We start from the raw sequence: 20,018 nt of genomic DNA on the forward strand, positions 1-20,018 counted from the left end.
GCTGATGATGAAAGCTGTGTTGATAAAACGGGAACAGAAGAGAAAAATGATCTCTGGTGTGAGGTTTCAGCTGCTGAACAGAATATGAATTGGGAGGGGAAGAGCATGAAATGGTGTGTTCAGTAACTGGTTTTTGAGCTATGAGACTGTATTGAAGCTGAAAAGGCATATTTAAAATGTGTATGGCTCCAGGCGTTTCTCTGAAAATAAGACTGGGTCATATTAATTTTTGCTCCAAAAGACACATTAGGCTTATTTTCCGGTTAGATCTTATTTTCAGAGAAATTGGTACTAATGGTATCCATATGGCTAACATTCTTAACTGGGACCTATTTTGGGGGTAGGAGTTACAGGTGAAACTCGAAAAATTAGAATATCGTGCAAAAGTTCATTTATATTACAAATCACACGAGGGCTTTTTTCCAGTTGGGTCTTATTTTCAGGGAAACACAATAGTAGCTGGCAGAAACATTTTGTAGCAATTAGCATGATCTTTGCTTTGCAATGCAACTATAGAGAACATGTGAAAGTACTGAAGATACTACAGGAAGTTTTCAACACAAAACTGAGCACAACTTTTCTGTTGCTAAGCATGATTGCTTTTCTGTTGCTAAGAATCAACCATTTAAATATGAGCCAGCAGTGTGCAGCAGCTGCCAAAAAAGCCAACACAGTCCTAGGCTGCATCAACAGAGGGATAGAATCAAGATCACGTGAAGTGTTAATACCACTTTATAATGCCTTGGTAAGGTCACACTTGGAATACTGCATTCAGTTCTGGTCGCCACGATGTAAAAAAGATGTGGAGACTCTAGAAAGAGTGCAGAGAAGAGCAACAAAGATGATTAGGGGACTGGAGACTAAAACATATGAAGAACGGTTGCAGGAACAGGGTTTGTTTAGCTTAAGAGAAAGGACTAGGGGAGACATGATAGCAGTGTTCCAATATCTCAGGGGTTGCCACAAAGAAGAGGGAGTCAAACTATTCTCCAAGGCACCTGAGGGTAGAACAAGAAGCAATGGGTGGAAACTAATCAAGGAGAGAAGCAACTTAGAACTGAGGAGAAATTTCCTGACAGTTAGAACAATTAATCAGTGGAACAGCTTGCCTCCAGAAGTTGTGAATGCCCCAACACTGGAAGTCTTTAAGAAGATGTTGGATAGCCATTTGTCTGAAATGGTATAGGGTTTCCTGCCTAGGCAGGGGGTTGGACTAGAAGACCTCCAAGGTCCCTTCCAACTCTACTATTGTATTGTATTGTATTGTATTATGGTGGTTAAATGAATTTTGCCCCGTTTTACAAACTTTCTTGCCACACCTGTTTAGTAACATGGCTGTTAAATGAATCTGGCTTCCCCATTGACTTTGCTGTGAGCAGCTCACAAAAGGTGATCAACGGGACACGGACAGGGCAACCATCATAAATGTGAACCACTTGCCAAGCATCTGAATTTTAATCACGTGACCACGGGGATGCTGCAACGCTTGTGTGAAAAACAGCCGTGTCAATGTTTTCAGTGCCATTGTAACTTTGAACGCTCATTACATGAATGATGGTTAAGTTGAAGACCAAAATGAAAGAATGCTATGTTTTAGAGACAGCGTCCATGTTTACAAGAGGTGCCTTGTAACTCAAACAGCAAACAGGCCATTTCTACTGCAATAACAACTCTGGGCCACTCCCAAGTTCCACCTTTCAGAATATTGAACCTTGCCACCTGCAACCACTTACACACGGACATGTCAATTAGAACATCTATTATTGCCTGTTTTAATTTGTCCTGTCCATTTCCTCACAGTAGATAACCCAACAATCCAGGACCACCATCAGATAATTGGAAATGTGCAACTGTAACCCATCTCAAACCGCGAAAAAATTAGACACTAACTAAAATGCATAAAATTAGAACCTTCCTTTTTTAACACAAGACACTGAGTAGGGGACAAGGGGGTAGACAAGTTCTAGTTGACTTGGAAGTCAGGCTGACAACTTTCAGTTCTTTCCAAAGTTTTTTCACACTGTGTTTTGGTGCACTGTTGAAGACAGCAGCACTTGGGCACTGCAGAAGTGAGAATGCAACACACAAAGAAAGAGTGTCTTTTCTTAGAGGGAATTGCTGCTTTAAAGTATTACAGACAGGTATAACTTTCCTACGCTTGACCCTAAATGGTGCACCACCCTAACACACTTCTACACATTATACTAAGAGGAAAACCCTATATGGGATCAACATAGACTTTAGTCTACAACTACTCTTAAGACTTGAGTCTAAAACCAACTGAAGGAAGATAAACGTTTACAAGATCGCAACAGTTCACAAAAACTACAAGATCAAAAGCAGCACATTTGCTGAGATATAATCTGGGTTTACATTACATTTCATTTTTTGTCCCTTTCTGGAGCTTAGATTCAAAATTAAACATTGGTGATACAAAACCAAAACAATTATCCTCTCATCACCGTACATGGGAGCAGGCTTCAAGTGGGTAAGAATTAAAACAATATTGCTGGTTTTAGTCAACTCATTTAGTTTCAATATAACTTTTGCAGTGATAGCTAACTTTCAATATGGTATAGGCTTGCTCTTTACTAATAATCAAGATGTGTGTTTTTAATTAGTTTAAACAAATTTTCATCATTATAAGTAAATCACAATATGGAGAATATGCAGTGGTCCTTCCAGTAGATGAAGCTGTGAGTCATTAGAATTGTCCTTTACAAATAATATTTCTTAGGAAATGTTGAGATTGTATACCAAAACGATGAGAGAACCATTGGACTGGAGCCTTCAGGAATGATGGAACTATGCTGGATGAATGCTTTGACAGATGCAATTATTCTTTTTGTATGTATTTATTGTATACTTTTACAATGCAGCAATCAAGTTAGAAAACGTGTGCACAGAGTAATTCTCCCACCCCAAGGATTTAAATTGTCCTTCTTGAGTTGCTTTTTAGCAACAGACTGCATAAATCCTAAATTTTGTATGTGTCTGATCTTCTCTATAACTAGCCAAGGATTAATTTGTCCTTAAATGTGTGCAACAATAAAGCAGAAATAATTTAAACTGCTAACTGCCAGTTACTCGAAGCAATAGGTGCTATGTGTCTCTTTAAAAGCAAGTTTGCTCAAGAAAAGGAAGTTACAACAAAATAGCAATTCTGCCAAATGAGCTGTAGCTCAATACTGCCATCTGTGCTCATTTTAGAAACAAAGATTGTATAAGAAGAAAATGTTGATGGAAGAGATGCTCATTTAGTCCAACTGACTTTGGGAATGTCATAATGCTCAGTCAGAGTATCCAAGTGTCTATTAAAATCCTAGGAAAGAAAAAGAATATTAGTCAGAAGCAAGAACTCCATTACTTTACAAATGCAGAATACAAATATTCAGATTCGGCAAAGATCTATTTAAATAAATTTCATTGTGAGTATGTAAAAACCCTGATTTCAGTTCATCTAGTTTGTATGTACTCAATAGAAGTTAATCCAAAATAAGAAACTTTAAATAGGCACAATTTTTCCTAATCACAAGGATACACATTTGGAAGTAATGAAGAGAAAAGAGCTCAGAAAAATAGTGTTGAAGCTATGTGTACCATATTTTTCGGAGTATAAGACGCACCTTTTTCCCTCAAAAAAGAGGCTGAAAATCTGGGTGCGTCTTATACACCGAATACAGCATTTTTTTCCTCCCGAAACCCCCAGGAGCACTCTACAAGCCTCCTAAAGGTTATTCATACCTTAAAAAACAAACAAACCAGGCCTGTTTACGTGAAAAACGGGCCGTTTTGGGGAGGTCTGCAGAGTGCAAAACTTTTTTAAAAAAATTTGCCTCTTCAAAACCTTGGTGCATCTTATACTCTGAAAAATACGGTAAATTGGCACTGGGAAAGATCCAACAGGCACCCAATAATAAGCATGTAATTACAGGAAAGAAGTTACATGTCTTACTTAACTACATTGAGGATTCCACCTTACTTGGCATGAAATGAAGGGATTGAAAATTGATGTTTGCCCCAACTCTACTGAACAGCTTGTCTTTGCCTCCTGTTGCAAAATTAGGTTGGACCTTTCTTAAATATTTGGCAGGTGATTGAGGAGTGCTCTTCTACTGAGAGTTCAAGAAGGAAAAGTGGATAGAGGTAGTTCTCAACAATCACAATTGGGACTGGAATTTCAGTTAGTTTGAGTTTTATTATTAAATTTATATACCGCCCCCCTCTCCCCGCAGGGACTCGGGGCGGTGTACAGACAGTACATATAAAACAACAAAGCAGGAACAACAAAACATTAGACAACCAACATAAACATATGGTCTGTATAATGCCCGAACTCATTTCTAGTTAAAAACGATCTAAAACCAAATTAAAACCCCAAAATTTACAATACTAAAAAAGCCATCCAGGAAGGTCAGTAATAGATTGTACTTGTGATTACAATTAGGCCAGGCTGGCTAGTCGGAACAGGTGGGTCTTGAGTTTCTTACGGAAGTTAAAGGAGTCATGTTACCAAACCGAATGTAATTAACCTTTTACCAATGTTTCTAAACAAATTGGTCATTATGGCTTCCCCAGTTGACTGTCAGAAGCCAATTACTTACCCAGGCTGTCATAACTTTGAACCAGTGTTAAACAGTTGCAAGTTGAGGACTACCTCTACAATGGGGCAATTGTATCACATGCCAGTTTTTAATAGTGTGATTTTTATTGCTTGTTTTCAATTGTTTTAATGATTGTTAATGAAATTTAAATAATGCCTTTGTCAACCAGATTAGTTTTTCATGGAAGAAAAACATGGGGGGGATTCAACTTGTCCACTCCATATAACCCAAACTGCAAAGTGCCCAAGATTATTCAGTAGTTTTCTGACTTTCATTTTCCAGAAGGTTGAAAGCAAAGGGATTGTTTACCTAGATCTGATCCTAACAAGAAGGGTAAGGATGGCTGAAGATGTACATTCTTTTTATACACACAGACACACAGACACACACACACACACACACACACACTATATTCCAAAAGTCAAGAATTTATATATGTATGTATATATAAAAGTTATTCAATATATTGTACACAAGCCAGAGCTCCTCTCTGAGACAGATGGATGGATAAAAATATAAATATAAATATAAAATAATGAGGCAAATTGCCTAAGGTAGATTATTTTTATATAGAGATGTTTAAACAAAGATTGAATAGCCATCTTCTTAGGAATGCTGTAGTAGTATAATCCTGCACTGGACTATAGGTTGGATTGGATGATCTCAAAGGTCTTTCTCATGTTCTGTGTTTTCTCTAATGACTAATGACCAAGAAAGAACGGGCTACCAGAGAAATAACTCAGGCTGTTCTATAATACAAAAGGATGCGGGGAGAGATTGAGGGGGGGAAATGGTTAACCTTCTTTTGCAAATAGCTTAGGTTTAATAGCAATTTGCAGTAAAAAGTTAACATTTTACATCGATCCACAGAGGAAAATTCTCATCCATATTTTCTCCTCCTTAAAAGCATCGTAATACAGCATGCTGTGCCCATAACAAGAGTTTGCCATTATGATGTGGCTCCCAAGCAAGAACTTACCTCTACTCTCTGCTTGTGGGTTTTGGATGCTTTTTTCAAGATTCGTTCTATTTGCTATAAAATAAAAAGAGAGTTATTGATTATTGTCTTTTTGTCAAGGAACATTTTTGTTCCCCTCAACTCAAACTCTCTGCGGTGACCTCTTTCTCTCTTAGACACCAACCCTCTTTTCTTGCATTTTTTCATAGGCCAACTGTGCTGGAGTACGTTTGTCCAGAGCCCGCTTCTTCTCCTCTTCTTCCTCCTGGTTCTTGCTGCTGACAATCTGGTCTACAATCTTGCTTCTTTCTTTATCTTTCTTCTTCTTTCTAAAAAGAGATAATGTAAAATTCTTTCACAAAGCACGGTGGGAAAAAAAGAATACAATTTTTCTACATCTTCACCCATATTCTTTGATTTGGATTTTCTTGTTAAGAAAAATGGCAAATTGGAAACTGGCACAAAGAAGCCTCGATCAAGCCTGAGGATAACCTGGTCTTTATAGCAGAAATAAGGAATTTAAAACACTTTGATAATTATGAATCATATCCTCCACTTAACTTTGAGGAGAGGAGTTAAGCATTTTCAGCTTATAAACTCCACGGTTTTCAAATGTATGGACTCTTTGCCCTTTTATCGTGTGGGTGACTACGCAAGACCAAGTCCTTTCAACAGTGGGCTTTAAGTGCCGTTTCCTTTTGAGGCAGCCCCGTCTTGCTTTCCAGTTGATGATGAAGAGCTTTTACAACCACAACAGCCAAAGTAATCTCCTTCTACCTTCTCTTGTGGTGGTGGTCGTGAGGACTTTGTTCTTGTTAGGGCTTCCTGAGAGAGGACCAAAGCTAATAATTTAAAATTTTATTATTTCCTTTTGGCTGTGGCTCAGTGGCTAAGACACTAAGCTAGTCGCTCAGAAAGGTCGGCAGAACGGCGGTTCGAATCCCTAGTATAGGTCTCCTGCGTGAGCAGGGGGTTGGACTAGATGACCTCCAAGGTCCCTTTCAACTGTTACTTTTTAGTGTTTAAGGGCAAAAGAAGACCCGCCTGCCCCAAAGAGTGGGGCGAGCGTAGGATTATGAAAAACAAAACGAGCGTCTCCCCGGCCGCCTATGCAATTTCTGCCTTTGGAGGGGCCCCCCTCACCGTTTCCCCGCAGATCCGCAGTCGGTGCCCCCTTTCATACGTAGAGCGCCTCGCTGGACAGCTTCGTACTCCGACATCCCCCTTTTCTTTCAGCGGATCGACGTTTCCCTTCTCTCTCTCTCTCTCTCTCTCTCTCTCTCTCTCGGGGGCTGTGTGGACAAGGCTGCGAAAGTATTTCCGGATTAAAGGAACCAAACCACAAGAAACTTCGGAATGCGTACACGGGCGGATCGCTAAAACCGGCGAACTGCTGCCATTTACCCATAGAGTGTTAAATGCTAGAGCGGCTCCAGTCACGAATCACCAGTCTAGAAGATTTTGCTATTTGAAACGTTAAAGGAAGCAAAAGGGAAACGCAGTAGAGCTGCGGGCACATTCAGAGGGGATGTTTTACCTGCGATTCTGAGTTAGATAGATTAGCAGCGTTGGAAGGGACCTTGTGGGTCTTCTATATCTAGTCTAGTCTTTGATGCCTTTTAGAATTCAGAAGCCCGAGGACTACAACTCACAAGATTCCCAGCTTGCATGGCCAAAGCCATTTCTGGGAGTGGGAATCCTTTCCAATACTTTTTATTTTATTTAGTTCATTTAGTTTGTCACTCATGTACAAGATAACAGGAATAAGAATAAACATGAATAAGAACACAGGAAATGGGTACAAATAAATGGGGACAGTAGGATAGGGACGTTAGGTATGCTGGTGCACCTATGCACCAGTATGATTACCAGAGTTAGAAGGGACCTTGTAGGTGATGTAGTCCAACCCCCGTCCCCCCAAGCAGGAGACCACACACCATTTTCTGGCAGATGGCAGACCAGTCTTTACTTGAAAACTTCCAGTGATGAAGCTCCCACAACTTCTGAAGGCGAGGTGTTCCATTGGTTCATTGCTCTGTCAGAAAAGTTCTCCTTATTTCCAGGTTGAATCTCTCCTTGATCAGTTTCCATCCATTATTCCTTGTCTGGCCTTTGGGTGCCTTAGAAAATAGCTTGATCCCTTCCTCTCTGTGGCAGCCCCTCAAAAATTGGAACACTGCTATCATATCTCCCCTGATCCTTCTCTTCACTAGACTAGCCATGCCCAATTCCTGCAACTGTTCATCCTGTTTTAGCCTCCAGTCCCCTAATCATCTTAGTTGCTCTTCTCTGCACTCTTTCTGGAGTTTCAACATATTTTTTATAGTGTGGAGTTAGACACTATAGCTTTGGAAGTGGACTACACTGCAGGGTTGTTATAAGATGTTTGCGCCTTCGGGATACCACTAGGTTGGGGAGTGGCGTTCTGCCTGGCCAGAGGGGAGAGTTGCCGGGCAGCTGGTCTCTTACGAGCGGGCTCCTGAAGAGCCGGGCACAGCCTCGGGTGAAGCAGCCATGAGGTGACCACGCTCACGAGCAGCCGCTCGGCAAACCCCCTCTCCAGCTGGGCAGAGCGCCATTCACTGACCTAGGAGGTATCCCTAAGGCACCAAGCCATGTAGCGCTCTGCCTGCCCCCCCAGCCCCTGTGGCTTGGCACATTCAGGATACCCTAGGTCAGTCTATGGAGCTCTGCTCGGCTGGAGAGGGTGGTTGCACGAGCACCTGTTTTGTCCCCAGCTCACATGCCTCCCAGCCTCATCATGCCGTGGCCCAGCTCTCCCTGCAGGGCCAGGGTGCCAGCGCCGTTTTCACTGCCGCCACTGCGCTCTGAGCATAACTTCTTCTCCGGCTTCCAAACTCTGGAACTTGGCTTCCGATTCTTCCAGCAGCGGCTGCTCTAGGAGTGCGCTCCATGGTTGTGGGCCCTATGACAAGCTGCGGGAGCTGGGGAGTGGGCAGAGCGCCACATGGCTTGGTGCCTTAGGGATACTCCCTAGGTCAGTGAATGGTGCTCTGCCCGGCTGGAGAGGGGGTTTGCTGGGCGGCTGCTCGTGAGCTTGGTCACCTCATGGTTGCTTAATCCTTGATGCTGTGCCCGGCTCGGGAGCCTGCTTGCAAGGGAGCAGCCGCCCGGCAACCCCAAAACAATAAGCCCTCCCCTGATTATACGGCCCAAGCCATATTTTGTGGGGCAAAAGAAAATAAGACTCTGTCTTATTTTCGGGTAAACACGGTAGCTACATTGGTGGCTTTAAGTATTGTACAATATTCTCCCCTCATTGATGAATAATGAAATGATATATAAATGCTATATGAACATATTAAATAAATGAAAAATGGAGCAGACTGGTCTGATCTGCCCCAAAACAGGTGTGAAAACCATAATATTATTTTAAGGATTGTAGGGTTTAAGGATTGTAACTGGAAATACTCCTAGGTAATGTAGATCATTTTATTTGATATTTTTAAATCAGAAGTATTGGGAGAGAATGTTGAATCTTTAGTATAATTCGTATCTTGTCCTTCACAGAAGGAAATTGATTCATTTTTGGATGTATCTCTCAAAAACAGTCCAGGTTATCTTTGGTTCAGTTTCCCCCACATTTGGGCATTGTCAGAAATCAAGATCATATTTTCTTTGATAACATACTATTCATTTAATGGATGGGTTCAAAAATGTTTGGAAATCTATTCCAGTATTTTTGAAAAAGGGAGTACAAGTTTCATTAAGTAACTTCCATATCCATTACTTTGATAGTCACACAGAGCTGCATGGGGAAAAAACCATAGGAAGCAGCTCTGACCCAGATAAAATAGTTTTAGTCATGGAGCTTAAGTCGCCGTTTAATAATAAACTCTTGTAAATAGATAGCTTCCAACATATAAGTGAGTCTTCCAGAGATACAGAAGTTATACTGGAATCCTGAGTACCCTGAAGAAAAGTTATAAGATCGGGTTTCTATTGTGGCAGTATGTGTTCACAGGGTCAATACTAAAATTGAATTTTTGCTTGGGAATTTTAGGAAATCCTATAGAAATGGCTAAACCCAAGTAACTTTCTCAAAGGAGAAAGCAGCTATTTGTAAGTCAGACAAGAGTCTAATGCCAAAGAAGAACTGCAAGATTAGCAGTCAAGCCAAGGCGCAGTAAGCAAACTGAACTGCTGTTGTCTAACCTGCTGGGAACCCTTATATGATTACAAGGACTTGTACCTTGCAGTTCAAAATCAAACATTTATCTAATCAATCAAATAATACTCTCCCCGCATCAATCTCCTACACTGAGAAGGAAGCACAAGAGGAAAGGAATTTGACCTGTATATACAAGAATACACATTGATTTCTCTAAAAAAATAATTTACTTTTATTTTGAGACATTGTGCAATTTCTATTATGGGAGTGTCTAGAATGAGTGCCAAGAGCAGACTAATTTGTTTTTCCTGATTCCAAGAGGGAGGGTGAGTAATCCGCTACAAATGTCAGTGCTTCATTCTGTTTTACAGGCTACACCCTATACTCCTTCATAGATTGGGAAGGCAAAGGAAAATCATTTAGAATTATGCTGATCATCACTTTTTCTACTAGTCATGATAACAGTTAACAAACCACATCTCCCGAGAGAAAAAGAAAAGCCTGTTTCAAAATGTCCGGTATCTGATTTCTTGATCTACACGCCCCACATTTATCAGGAGCAGTGATGGAATTAATGCTTCTCTATCACAGAAGGGTCGATTATGAAAAGGAGTCACTTTGTCCCGTTGCATTAGACTGGTGTGGGATCAAATCCAGAGAGGAAAAAAAGCCTGTGCAAATGGGCAAGTCCAGAAAGGTTGAACAGCACCTCATATTAAGGCCGTACCCCTCAAAGAAGGGCACATCGGAAAAAACTGCTTTTCTTTGGCTGATCTGGGCTGATCTTCATTCCTGGGCTATTGCCCTGAGGGCTATTGCCTTCCTAGAAAGGTAAAGAATGGCAAGATTCAGTTACTAGGAAATTGAAAAGTCATTCTTAAATATAAAATCCACTAGCAGAACAGAGTCGAAGCTCTATTATATTATTGTTATACCAGTTATGCCAGCAGAACTAGCCAAAACTGATGAAGTAATGCTGGAATACTGTTGGAACATGTAAGTAATATTAAGCTGCCAGCAATGCTATGCAACAGAATATCCAGAGGAGCAAAATCACATATGGCATGTAGGATAATTATATACAGTAATTATGAAATTAGTTGAATAAAGAAAAAAAAAGTGAAAGACACACTGTTTCTGTACCCTCCCTTGGAATCTCAGTCTCAGAACTCCAATTATGAGCTCTTGTTTTATATGATCACTATGTGTTGTCTGATAGTAAAGTCCTCCCCTCCCCCGAAGTAATAGGGTTTACCCTGGATAGGCCATTACAAGAGAAGGGAAAGCTGTACGTTGGTGTCTATTGCTGAGATGTAGTTGGGCATTAACAGGGATGTGATTCTATTGATTTTAGGTTTTATAGTAGTTGTAAGGTGAAGGACAGGGAAGAGATCTTGAGGATCTGATTGCTTCAAAGCATATTTTGGGGTTATTCTTACAATTAGATTGGCAATTGTCATGCAATATGACTTGGGATTTCTACTGAGTTTATGGAACCCTAAAAATGGGTGTGGTACTTTTACGATGAGCCTTATTACCCATAGGCTTGATCTGTTCTGTTCCTTGCTCTCTTGGGCTAATGGCCAGGTATGTCCAGCTGCAGCTAAGCAGTGGTCAATGCCTCATTGAGAGAGAGATGAATGCCACTTGCCTTGAAAGATGTGATTAATGTGCCCTTTCTTGAAGTGGCCAACTTTTGATCTGGTTGTATTTGACAACTTTCACCTCCTCTTCTTGGGAAAAGTTAGCTATAATAGATTCTAGAAGAAGCAGATTATCTGCATTGCCTTGATTCTGGCCCTATCGTGGGGGGCACAGAGTATTGGTTACACAGATGGATGAAACTTTGTCATGGCCTGGGTGTAGGAACTCCACCCTTCCTCTTCAATGGTAGTAGCTGTTGACCCTGCACTGCAGAACTCATTGACCCAGAAGGTATACATGGTTCCTCCTCTTCTGATGTTCCAGAAGGCACTTAAGATCTTTCTTTTTTAATGGTTCGGGTTGAAAATTCTCAGCATTTTACTGTGTAATGCAATCCTACATTAATTTTAATTATTCCTTTTTTTCTACACTATCCAGAACTTGTATGATTTGAGTAGTCAATAAATATTGCAAAAACCAACAATAAATTGATTATACTTATAATAATCTTCCTGCCTACAGTACTAGAAAACCATATTGCTTACACAAAATATAACAAGATGGAGAGGGCAACGTTGAACACTGATCTTGTTGTAAATATCATATGATGTTATGGTTAAGCATCATTTACAAAATCACAATGACTGGGTTCCCATAGTATGCTAAATCTAACCAAAACAAACCACTTAGTGATGTGTGAATCCAATCAATGAGTTGGACAATCAGAGAACATTTTCCTGCCCATGAAAAAGAATATTTGCCACAGTTCATAGTCTTTCCCCAAGGGAACTCTATTATAGTGAAGGTGCTTACCAGTTTCTTGTCAATTTTTGCTTTGATGTCTCTGGCAAGTGTAAAAAATGCCTAAAATGAAAATAAGAGATACAAAAGTGCATGACTGAAAAATACTTTACTGGTGATTTTCTTTATATAAAGAACACCAAAATTAAATACAAATTATTTCAAATGAGGAAGGACACAGAAAACATTTGGCCATTAATTCATATGCCAACAGCTAGCAGAATACGGCCATAACCTGGGATGTGTGGCAGCTACAACTGCCAAAATTCCCAACTGGCACAGTCAAAGCCCATTATGCTGGCCCCTATCTGGATAGGATTAGATATATACTGCTTTTGTTAGGTGACCATAGAATGTGCAGTAAGATTGCTGGATATTTCAGATTACATTTACAGAATGCATAAATGAGGTCAAGCATTAGGCTTTGTAAAAGGCTGGTGTAGTGAACAATAATTGTAGTCTAATGTTCAAAGAGTAAAACTGTTTCAGGCATAAACTTGGCATTTGAATGGCTGATGGCTACGGTCTAGAACAGGGGTGTCAAATTCACGGCCCGCAGGCTGAATCCGGCCTGCGGGATGCTTAAATCTGGCCCACGGGGCCAGCCTGGAAATAAAGGATTGACCGGTAGTGCCTCTGTCGGCCAAAATGTGCTGTGTGGGGCCTCTGCATGGCCTGTTTCTGGCAGGCAGAGTGCTGCAGGAGGACTGGGTTACAATTATGTGGCCTCAAGTAAGTGCCTGATCTGGATAGAAAATAAGCAATATCCTATGTTAATGCTACAGTTTAATTTCAGATTTTGCATTCTGTTGGTCCATTTAATCAACAATTAACAATCTATAATTGACAGCCATTTCTGTTTACTATCCTTGAAATTTATCTCTGTTAGATCTTGTATTATCATGTTATTTATGCTATTGTGTTTTTTTATTAGTTTCATAATAAAAATACAATTGTATAAATAGCTTTTCTGCCTGGAAAAGCAATTTACTATTAAACAATGGGGTATAAATTTAGAAATAAAAAGTGTAGTGGAGTATGAAGAATAATTAATACATGTTTGCCCATAATATCTGCTAGAAGAAATAGGAAAATGGTTATAGTAAAAAACTGGGGAAAGAAAGAATGGAAAAAAGTACATCTTGAGCCTGTGTCAAACGCCCACCCTGCCCACAGACACACACATCCTGACACACACCCAAATACAACAGTGAAGCAGCTCTCAATAAAATCGAGTTTGACACCCCTTCTCTAGAATCTTAGTATGGCTATGGTAAAGAGGTCAGTGGGTTTTAAAAAAATAATACCAAATGTAATATGAATTAAATATATTGATGCAATTATTCCAAACAACTCCCCTCTTTCTATATTAATAGAACCAATGGTTGACACCAACCATTGAAAGCCATTTCTTAGCACTGGAATCCAAATCCCCACAGAATCTCATTTGAGATATCACACTAGATCAGTGTTTCTCAAACTTGGCGACTTTAAGTCCCGTGGACTTCAACTCCCAGAATTCCCCAGCCAGCTATGCTGGCTGGGGGATTCTGGGAGTTGAAGTCCACAGGACTTAAAGTCGCCAAGTTTGAGAAACACTGCACTAGATAAACCATTTGCCATTTGGACAAGAGTGGTTTTGCAAGATGAAAAGCCAATACTTACATTATCTATATTAATGTTTGCCTTTGCACTGGTCTCCATGAATTTAATTCCAAAGCTAACAGCCAGCTGAAGAAAAAGAGACCTCAAATTAATTGCATGAAACAGAATTTTAACATGAAAGTCTCCTTCTCTATTGCTATCAAAAAACCAAAACATTCTAATACGATGGGAATACAAAGGCTATATACACAATCTGACAAGGGCATAGTAGCTACCGTCAAACAGGTGAGTTTCTGGTTTTAAAACTGCCTTTCAGAACAGTTTCCGCATTTGTAGCAACGACTACATTTCTAACAACATAGAAAGGCCAAAGGCCTTTCAGGGCTCAAAGGTTAAGAAAGAAAAACAGTCATCCAAGTTGGTTAACTGCATTAACCTAATGCTCTTTTCTGCCTTACAACATGCTGTATTTGGCTAAATGCTCAAAGTGCTCCAATTAGGTCACCCATATCTCATGTTCAGTTCAAAGTCCAGGCTAAGAACAAAGGGTATCAGAGAAAGAAGCTTTCTCTTTTCACTTTGTGTCACAGAACAAAAATAGATTAGGATTTTTAACTCAAATACTGTATTTTTCGGACTATAAGACACACTGGAGTATAAGACGCACCAAGATTTTGAAGAGGTAAATAAAAAAAAAAAAGGTTTTGCCCTCCTCGGTCCCCAGGAGCACTTTGCAAGCCTTCCAAACCCTCTGTACACCCTGTTTTTTGTGAAAAATGGGCATGCAGAGAGTTTGAGAGGCCTGCAAAGTGCTCCTGGGGACCAGGGAGGGCAAAAATGCGACATGTGGGGGATTTGGGAGGCAAAAAAACGGCCCGTTTTTTGCAAAAACAAGCGAAGTCAATGGGGAAATCAGATTCACTTAACAACATGTTATTAACTGAACAACTGCAGTGATTCACTTAACTGTGGCAAGAAAGGTTGCAAAATAGGACAAAAATTATTTGTCTTGCTTAGCAATGGAATTTTTTGGGATCAATTGTGGTTGTAAGTTGAGGACTAACTGTACAAGAGTTGGGTGATTATTTACTTCTTTTTATATGATCCTCTGAATTTCTAGATTCTTGGATCAACCTTACCTTTTCACCTTGCTCTCGGGAAACCTGCCGTTTGTTGGTTATATCACACTTATTTCCAAGGATCATTTTTTCTACATCTGGAGATGCATGCTAGGAGAAAGAAAATATCTTCAGCCCGTTTATGAGATAATCACAACATAGTTGACATTTATGTACTATTCCTCTCTCATTGCTTAAGGAAGAATTGCCAGTGTAGACCACTTCTTTGTCATCAAATTTTATATAACCCTAAAGTTATAAGACAGTGACCTTTTTTGGATTGTGTGTCAAAAGCGGAGGGAGTGCAGGAGGGTCATGCACGGATGTGTCCACACCCATAATACTATGGGCGTGACCCTCCCCATGCATGCAACCAGCACTCTCTCCCCCCCCCCCCCCGCTTTTGAACGCTATTTTTGATCCTCAACAGACTCCAGCAGCTTTCTAGGAGCATGGAGAAGATGAAAATGGCTCCCCCCACCCCCGGGAGGCCCTCTGGAGGCTTCAGGAAAGCTCTGGAGGATGAAAAATGGCCCTACGGGCAACCCAGAAGTTCGGGAACTGTGACTTTGCCCTCCCTTCTGGGAAGCCTCCTGAAGGCTCCAGAGGGCAAAAAATGGCCCTACGAGCAAGTTCCGGTTTGCCCATAGGACTGGTTTTTTGCGCTCCAGAAGCTTCAAGGAAGCCATGAAGGGCGAAAAACAGCCTTAAAAGAAAGCCAGTCAGCACGTGCGTGCGGGTTGGAGCTGACTGGGCAATGCCTCACCTGTCCTAACAAATGGCTCCACGTGCCACCTGTGGCATGAGTGCCATAGGTTCGCCATCACGGTTATAAGAGATTTTAAAGGCCAACTAGCTCATTTCTTTATCTCATGTATCCATTTCATCCATGCCATTAATTTACAAATGGAATCCAGTTACAGAGAATGTTGCCACAATCAGATCTAGAGGTCTCACAGAATGTGGTGCTATGTTAAATAAGAATTGAATTTTATTTAAACTGCAAAGTATTAATAATGTTCCACTGTGCAATTGTCTGCAGCAATCAAAAAGACATTATTAGGTAGAAAGTGCTTCAACCAGTTTAAGAACAAATAGGAAGCTGCCCTAAGCAAAGAAAGATTGTATGTCCATCTAGCTTTCAACAACCTGGCAATATCCAGATGTCTTAGGATCACATCTCCAAAATTCCAAATCAAGTATTGGTTCTACTGGTTAATTTTTAGACATTGTAATCTCAAGCCCCTTGAAAGTCATTAAGTCACCAAAATCTATTTAGGAGGATTGTCTACCTAGAACTATGACAGCTCTTGGAAGGGGGGGTGTCTTAGAAAGACAAAGAATTTTCCCATTAACTTTAATCAATTCTCATCTGTCAATGAAAGAAGTAGAGCCTTGGACAATATGCTGTGAAGTATAAACTTTACTACTTTAAGTGTTAATATCTCCCAAATACCAGGAAACAAAATACAGGATTTCCCCCCTGCATTATGAGTACCTGTAAGAAATAACACAAAATCTGACCAAGAGGATTTACACATTTTAATGGAGAAAACATACCTCTTCAATGTTTCTGACCCAGTTCTGAATATTTTCAAAAGATTTCTCATTAGTAATATCATACACCAGCATGATGCCCTAAAGAATGAGACAGAAAAGTAGACTGATACTTCTTTAATTTTTCAAGGACTTGAACAATGTAAATGTAAATGAGATAACAGATACAACTTAGCTGATAGCATTGAGAAAGGTTTTCCAAGGAAGAGTTTTGGTGGAAAGAAGCAGAAGACTGATCTGACTAATGATGAAGGGGGTGAGGGAGGGTAGGCAGATGAGAATTGTGTGGGAAGCATTCAACTCTGAGATTTAAATCTGATACAAAAGAGACTATGGAATCAGTGCTGAAACATAAAAAAGAAAAGAAATGATTCTATGGTAAGGAAAGAAAAAATAAGTTGCATATATGTATATGTCTTGGTATACGTTTTTGTTATATGTATGTTTGTTTATATATTTATTTCCTATGTTTTATTGTACGCCGCCCCGAGTCCTTCGGGAGAGGGTGCGGCTAAGAAATAAATATTTATTATTATTATTATTATTATTATTATTCTAAGCATTTAGAAAAGAGGGAGGGAAAGCAATAAGCAACAAAAACAGCAAGCATAGATACAAAGGCTTTAACATTAACTACAGCCACGTTCCTACTGAAGGAACATCTTAACCGAGTGGTTCTCAACCTGTGGTCTGCCGAGCCCTAGGGGGCAAGGATGTCATCACAGGGGGTATGTGAATGCTTGAAGAAATATTATAATTTAAATCTTGAGTGAAATCTTGGGGGTCCATGGCATGATCTGTGGCCACAAAAGGTATTTAAAGGGGAGCTGGGGTGAATAAAAGGTTGAGAACCACTGTCTTAACCAATTGGAGGAGCCTTTGAAGGAGCCTATCCGGTGTTAATGCTCATCAGTACCGTAGAGAATTGAACTTACCATTGCTCCTCTATAATAAGCAGTTGTGATTGTCCGGAATCGTTCTTGCCCAGCTGTGTCCCTAGAATAGGACAAAACGTTGTTTCAAGAGCTTTATAAATACCAGTACTTTTAAACGACATCACTATTTGATAAATCTTTAATAGAAATAGACTTATATACCACTTTAGTGCTTTACAGACCTCTCTAAGTGATTTAGCCAACATATTGCCCCCAACAATTTGAGTCCTCATTTTACCAACTTCAGAAGGATGGAAAACTGAGTCAACCTTAACGTCAGAAAGTGGGAGACAGATTCCTGCTCCATCCTTATTCAGCTCCAGTATTCTTAGGATGAAGCTCAAGGTGGAAGAGTGATAGCATTTGGGCCATTGGATTTTCTGCTGACTTATGATTCCTGTACTATGAGGAGGCAGGCCTCTCTAGGCATAGAAGTGGGATAAGTACAAGGGAACCAGCAAATTAATGGACAACAGGGCCTATGGGAATATCGCACAAGTAGATTATGTACAAATACCATACAGTGGACCTATTACCATTTGTTTAGTTGCTATTCAAAACTGAGTGTTACTTATGACCGTTCTTTGCACTTATGACTACTGCAGTGTCCCTGGATGCTTGGCAGCTGGTATGTATTTACGACTGTTGCACCATCCCAAAGTTGCATGTTTGCCATTTGCAAGCTTCCCAACCAGCTTCTGCCAAGCAAAGTCAATGGGAGCACCTGGATTCACTTATCATCCAAGTGATTCATGTAACAACCATGGTGATTCGTTCAACCACCATCGCATAGAGGTCATTAAATCAGGTATAACTCACTTAACAACCAGCTTGCTTAGCAATGCAAATTCTGGTCCCAATTGTGGTGGTTAAGTGGAGGACTACCTGTTATGTAAAACTATAGATTGGCTCATTCAGGATTCCTTCTGATTGTTCAATTTTTTATAGACCCATGGTCTTAAAAGATGGAACACAGTAAAATATTGATGATAAAGATGAGACAACTTTGAAACAATGTCTAGCCAAAGAACAATTAATCAGAAGAATCAGATTGCTCCAATTCTATGAGATTCCTGCTATTTTTATTTGCCTTTGTCTTTTTCTTGGCAGGTTCAGACCAGTCTGTAACTAACTACCTCTTTTTTACTTTCTAATAATATATATTATTATTAGAACTTATATGACATCAAAGCTATATGTAAAATAGTAATATTTGGCATTTGGTTTGAACCATATATATGTCGTAAGAAGACAATCCCTGCTCTAAAGCAAACTTCCCCAACGTGGGTCTCTTCAACTGTGCTGTGGGCTCACCACATCTATAAGCTGAGGATGGTTATATAAGGTCTTGATACAGCAAAATTGCTAGTCCCTGAGGTGCCCCTTACCATATCTGCAGCTTAATTTTCTTGCCATCCAGTTCAATCGTCCTGATTTTGAAATCAATACCTACAAAAGTTTTAGAAATATAACATTTATTAGTTTTTAAGGAATCAGAGCATCCTATTGTTCTTCTTTGGGGATGAGCATGATGGACAATGCAGTTTCTTTAGATTTTTAGTTATTCGTATACTTTTGCATATTACCCTTTCTCAAAATGACTCCTTTACCCACTTGTCCTCAAATTAACTACAGAAAATGTAAGAGAAACCCTGGTGTTGCAATATCCCAACTGCAAAAAATTAAAATCAGGGACTCCACTACTGTTGCTTAACCAGTTAAGGGATGCTGCTAAGCCATCCAAAGTACCACTTGACGGCCCTCACATAAATTTCTTCAGTCAAGCCGTAGTCTCCATCTGGCAGCAGCAAATCCCAATTTAACTATGCTGTCACCTATTCTGTGATAGGTTGGGATGAGTGACTATTTAGTGAACAATGATTCAAAAGCATGATTTCTCTGATCTGATCTAGCATTGCATCTATCATAATCCCATTGCTCTTTTGCTATATTGTTTTCCATCGTTATTCCTTTCTCTCCTTCCTCTAAAACCAGCAAAGGTAGTTTTTCACTCATTTTCTACCTGGAAAAGTGGCTTCGACTTTTATCCATAAGTCTTTTAAAAACCATTTAGTACAATTTTTTTTGTTCCCTTCGCCAAATTACCAGGGCGGAAGGACTTTCTCCTATCTGACCCCTCCCCACAATCCCCCTGAGAAAGCCGAACTCAAGAGAATTTGGGCCGTTGGTGTTGTGGACGTGAACCCGAATCAGCCTGCTGGTTCAGTCCACACGAGACCCAATTCCCTCCTTCATCTCCCCGTAAGGTCTTTGAGGGGACGCTGCTTCTCGCCGCGCCCACCTCAGAACGGCGGCCCACTTCGCGCCCTCGCCCCTTTCTTGAGCTGTGGGAGAGGGGAGGGGGCGGTTTCCATGGTAACGCCGACCGGAAGGGGTTGAGGTCGTGAGGCAGCGAGGAGTTGCCATAGCGACAGTGGCGGTAGGCGGAATGGCTCCCGTCGCCAGGCGGTGACGTACCGATTGTGGAGATGAAAGTGGCGTTGAAGGCGTCCTCGCTGAAGCGGAAGAGCGCGCACGTCTTGCCCACGCCGGAATCGCCGATCAGCAGCAGCTTGAAGAGGTAGTCGTAGGTCTTCGCCATGTTCTTCGACCCGGCGGCTCTATGGGATTTGCTACCGGCCAGCAAAACTGTCCATCTTCACA

At 40.6% G+C, this 20,018-nt stretch overlaps 2 protein-coding genes across 2 annotated transcripts; both read right to left on the minus strand.

Annotated features, from left to right (window-relative positions):
* Window positions 1-2,836: 2,836 nt before the first annotated feature.
* On the minus strand, window positions 2,837-6,945 carry FAM32A (family with sequence similarity 32 member A). Its single transcript, XM_081936544.1, has 4 exons — window positions 6,706-6,945; window positions 5,747-5,891; window positions 5,584-5,637; window positions 2,837-3,322 (listed from the first exon to the last, which is right to left on the minus strand). The coding sequence occupies exons 1-4, from the start codon at window positions 6,780-6,782 to the stop codon at window positions 3,254-3,256; spliced, it is 345 nt and encodes a 114-aa protein (XP_081792670.1). The 5' UTR covers window positions 6,783-6,945; the 3' UTR covers window positions 2,837-3,253.
* Window positions 6,946-9,902: 2,957 nt separating this feature from the next.
* On the minus strand, window positions 9,903-20,018 carry RAB8A (RAB8A, member RAS oncogene family). Its single transcript, XM_081938896.1, has 8 exons — window positions 19,833-20,018; window positions 18,743-18,803; window positions 17,355-17,415; window positions 16,423-16,500; window positions 14,884-14,973; window positions 13,805-13,870; window positions 12,152-12,202; window positions 9,903-10,517 (listed from the first exon to the last, which is right to left on the minus strand). Exons 1-8 carry the CDS (start codon window positions 19,954-19,956, stop codon window positions 10,425-10,427), a joined length of 624 nt encoding a protein of 207 aa, XP_081795022.1. The 5' UTR covers window positions 19,957-20,018; the 3' UTR covers window positions 9,903-10,424.

This window comes from Natrix helvetica (assembly GCF_964273705.1).
Source record: "Natrix helvetica genome assembly, chromosome: 1".
Lineage (NCBI taxonomy): Eukaryota > Metazoa > Chordata > Lepidosauria > Squamata > Natricidae > Natrix > Natrix helvetica.

Excerpts from the sequence above, each read along its gene's own strand:
- RAB8A (XM_081938896.1), bottom strand. The coding sequence starts at position 19,956 with ATGGCGAAGACCTACGACTACCTCTTCAAGCTGCTGCTGATCGGCGAT. Across the intron at positions 17,416-18,742 it reads AAAATTAAGCTGCAGATATG|GGACACAGCTGGGCAAGAAC; the intron begins GTAAGGGGCACC and ends GTCCTATTCTAG. Across the intron at positions 16,501-17,354 it reads CTTATTATAGAGGAGCAATG|GGCATCATGCTGGTGTATGA; the intron begins GTAAGTTCAATT and ends CTCATTCTTTAG.
- FAM32A (XM_081936544.1), bottom strand. The coding sequence starts at position 6,782 with ATGTCGGAGTACGAAGCTGTCCAGCGAGGCGCTCTACGTATGAAAGGG. Across the intron at positions 5,892-6,705 it reads TGCGGATCTGCGGGGAAACG|AAAGAAGAAGAAAGATAAAG; the intron begins GTGAGGGGGGCC and ends ATCTCTTTTTAG. Across the intron at positions 3,323-5,583 it reads CCCACAAGCAGAGAGTAGAG|GATTTTAATAGACACTTGGA; the intron begins GTAAGTTCTTGC and ends TTTCTTTCCTAG.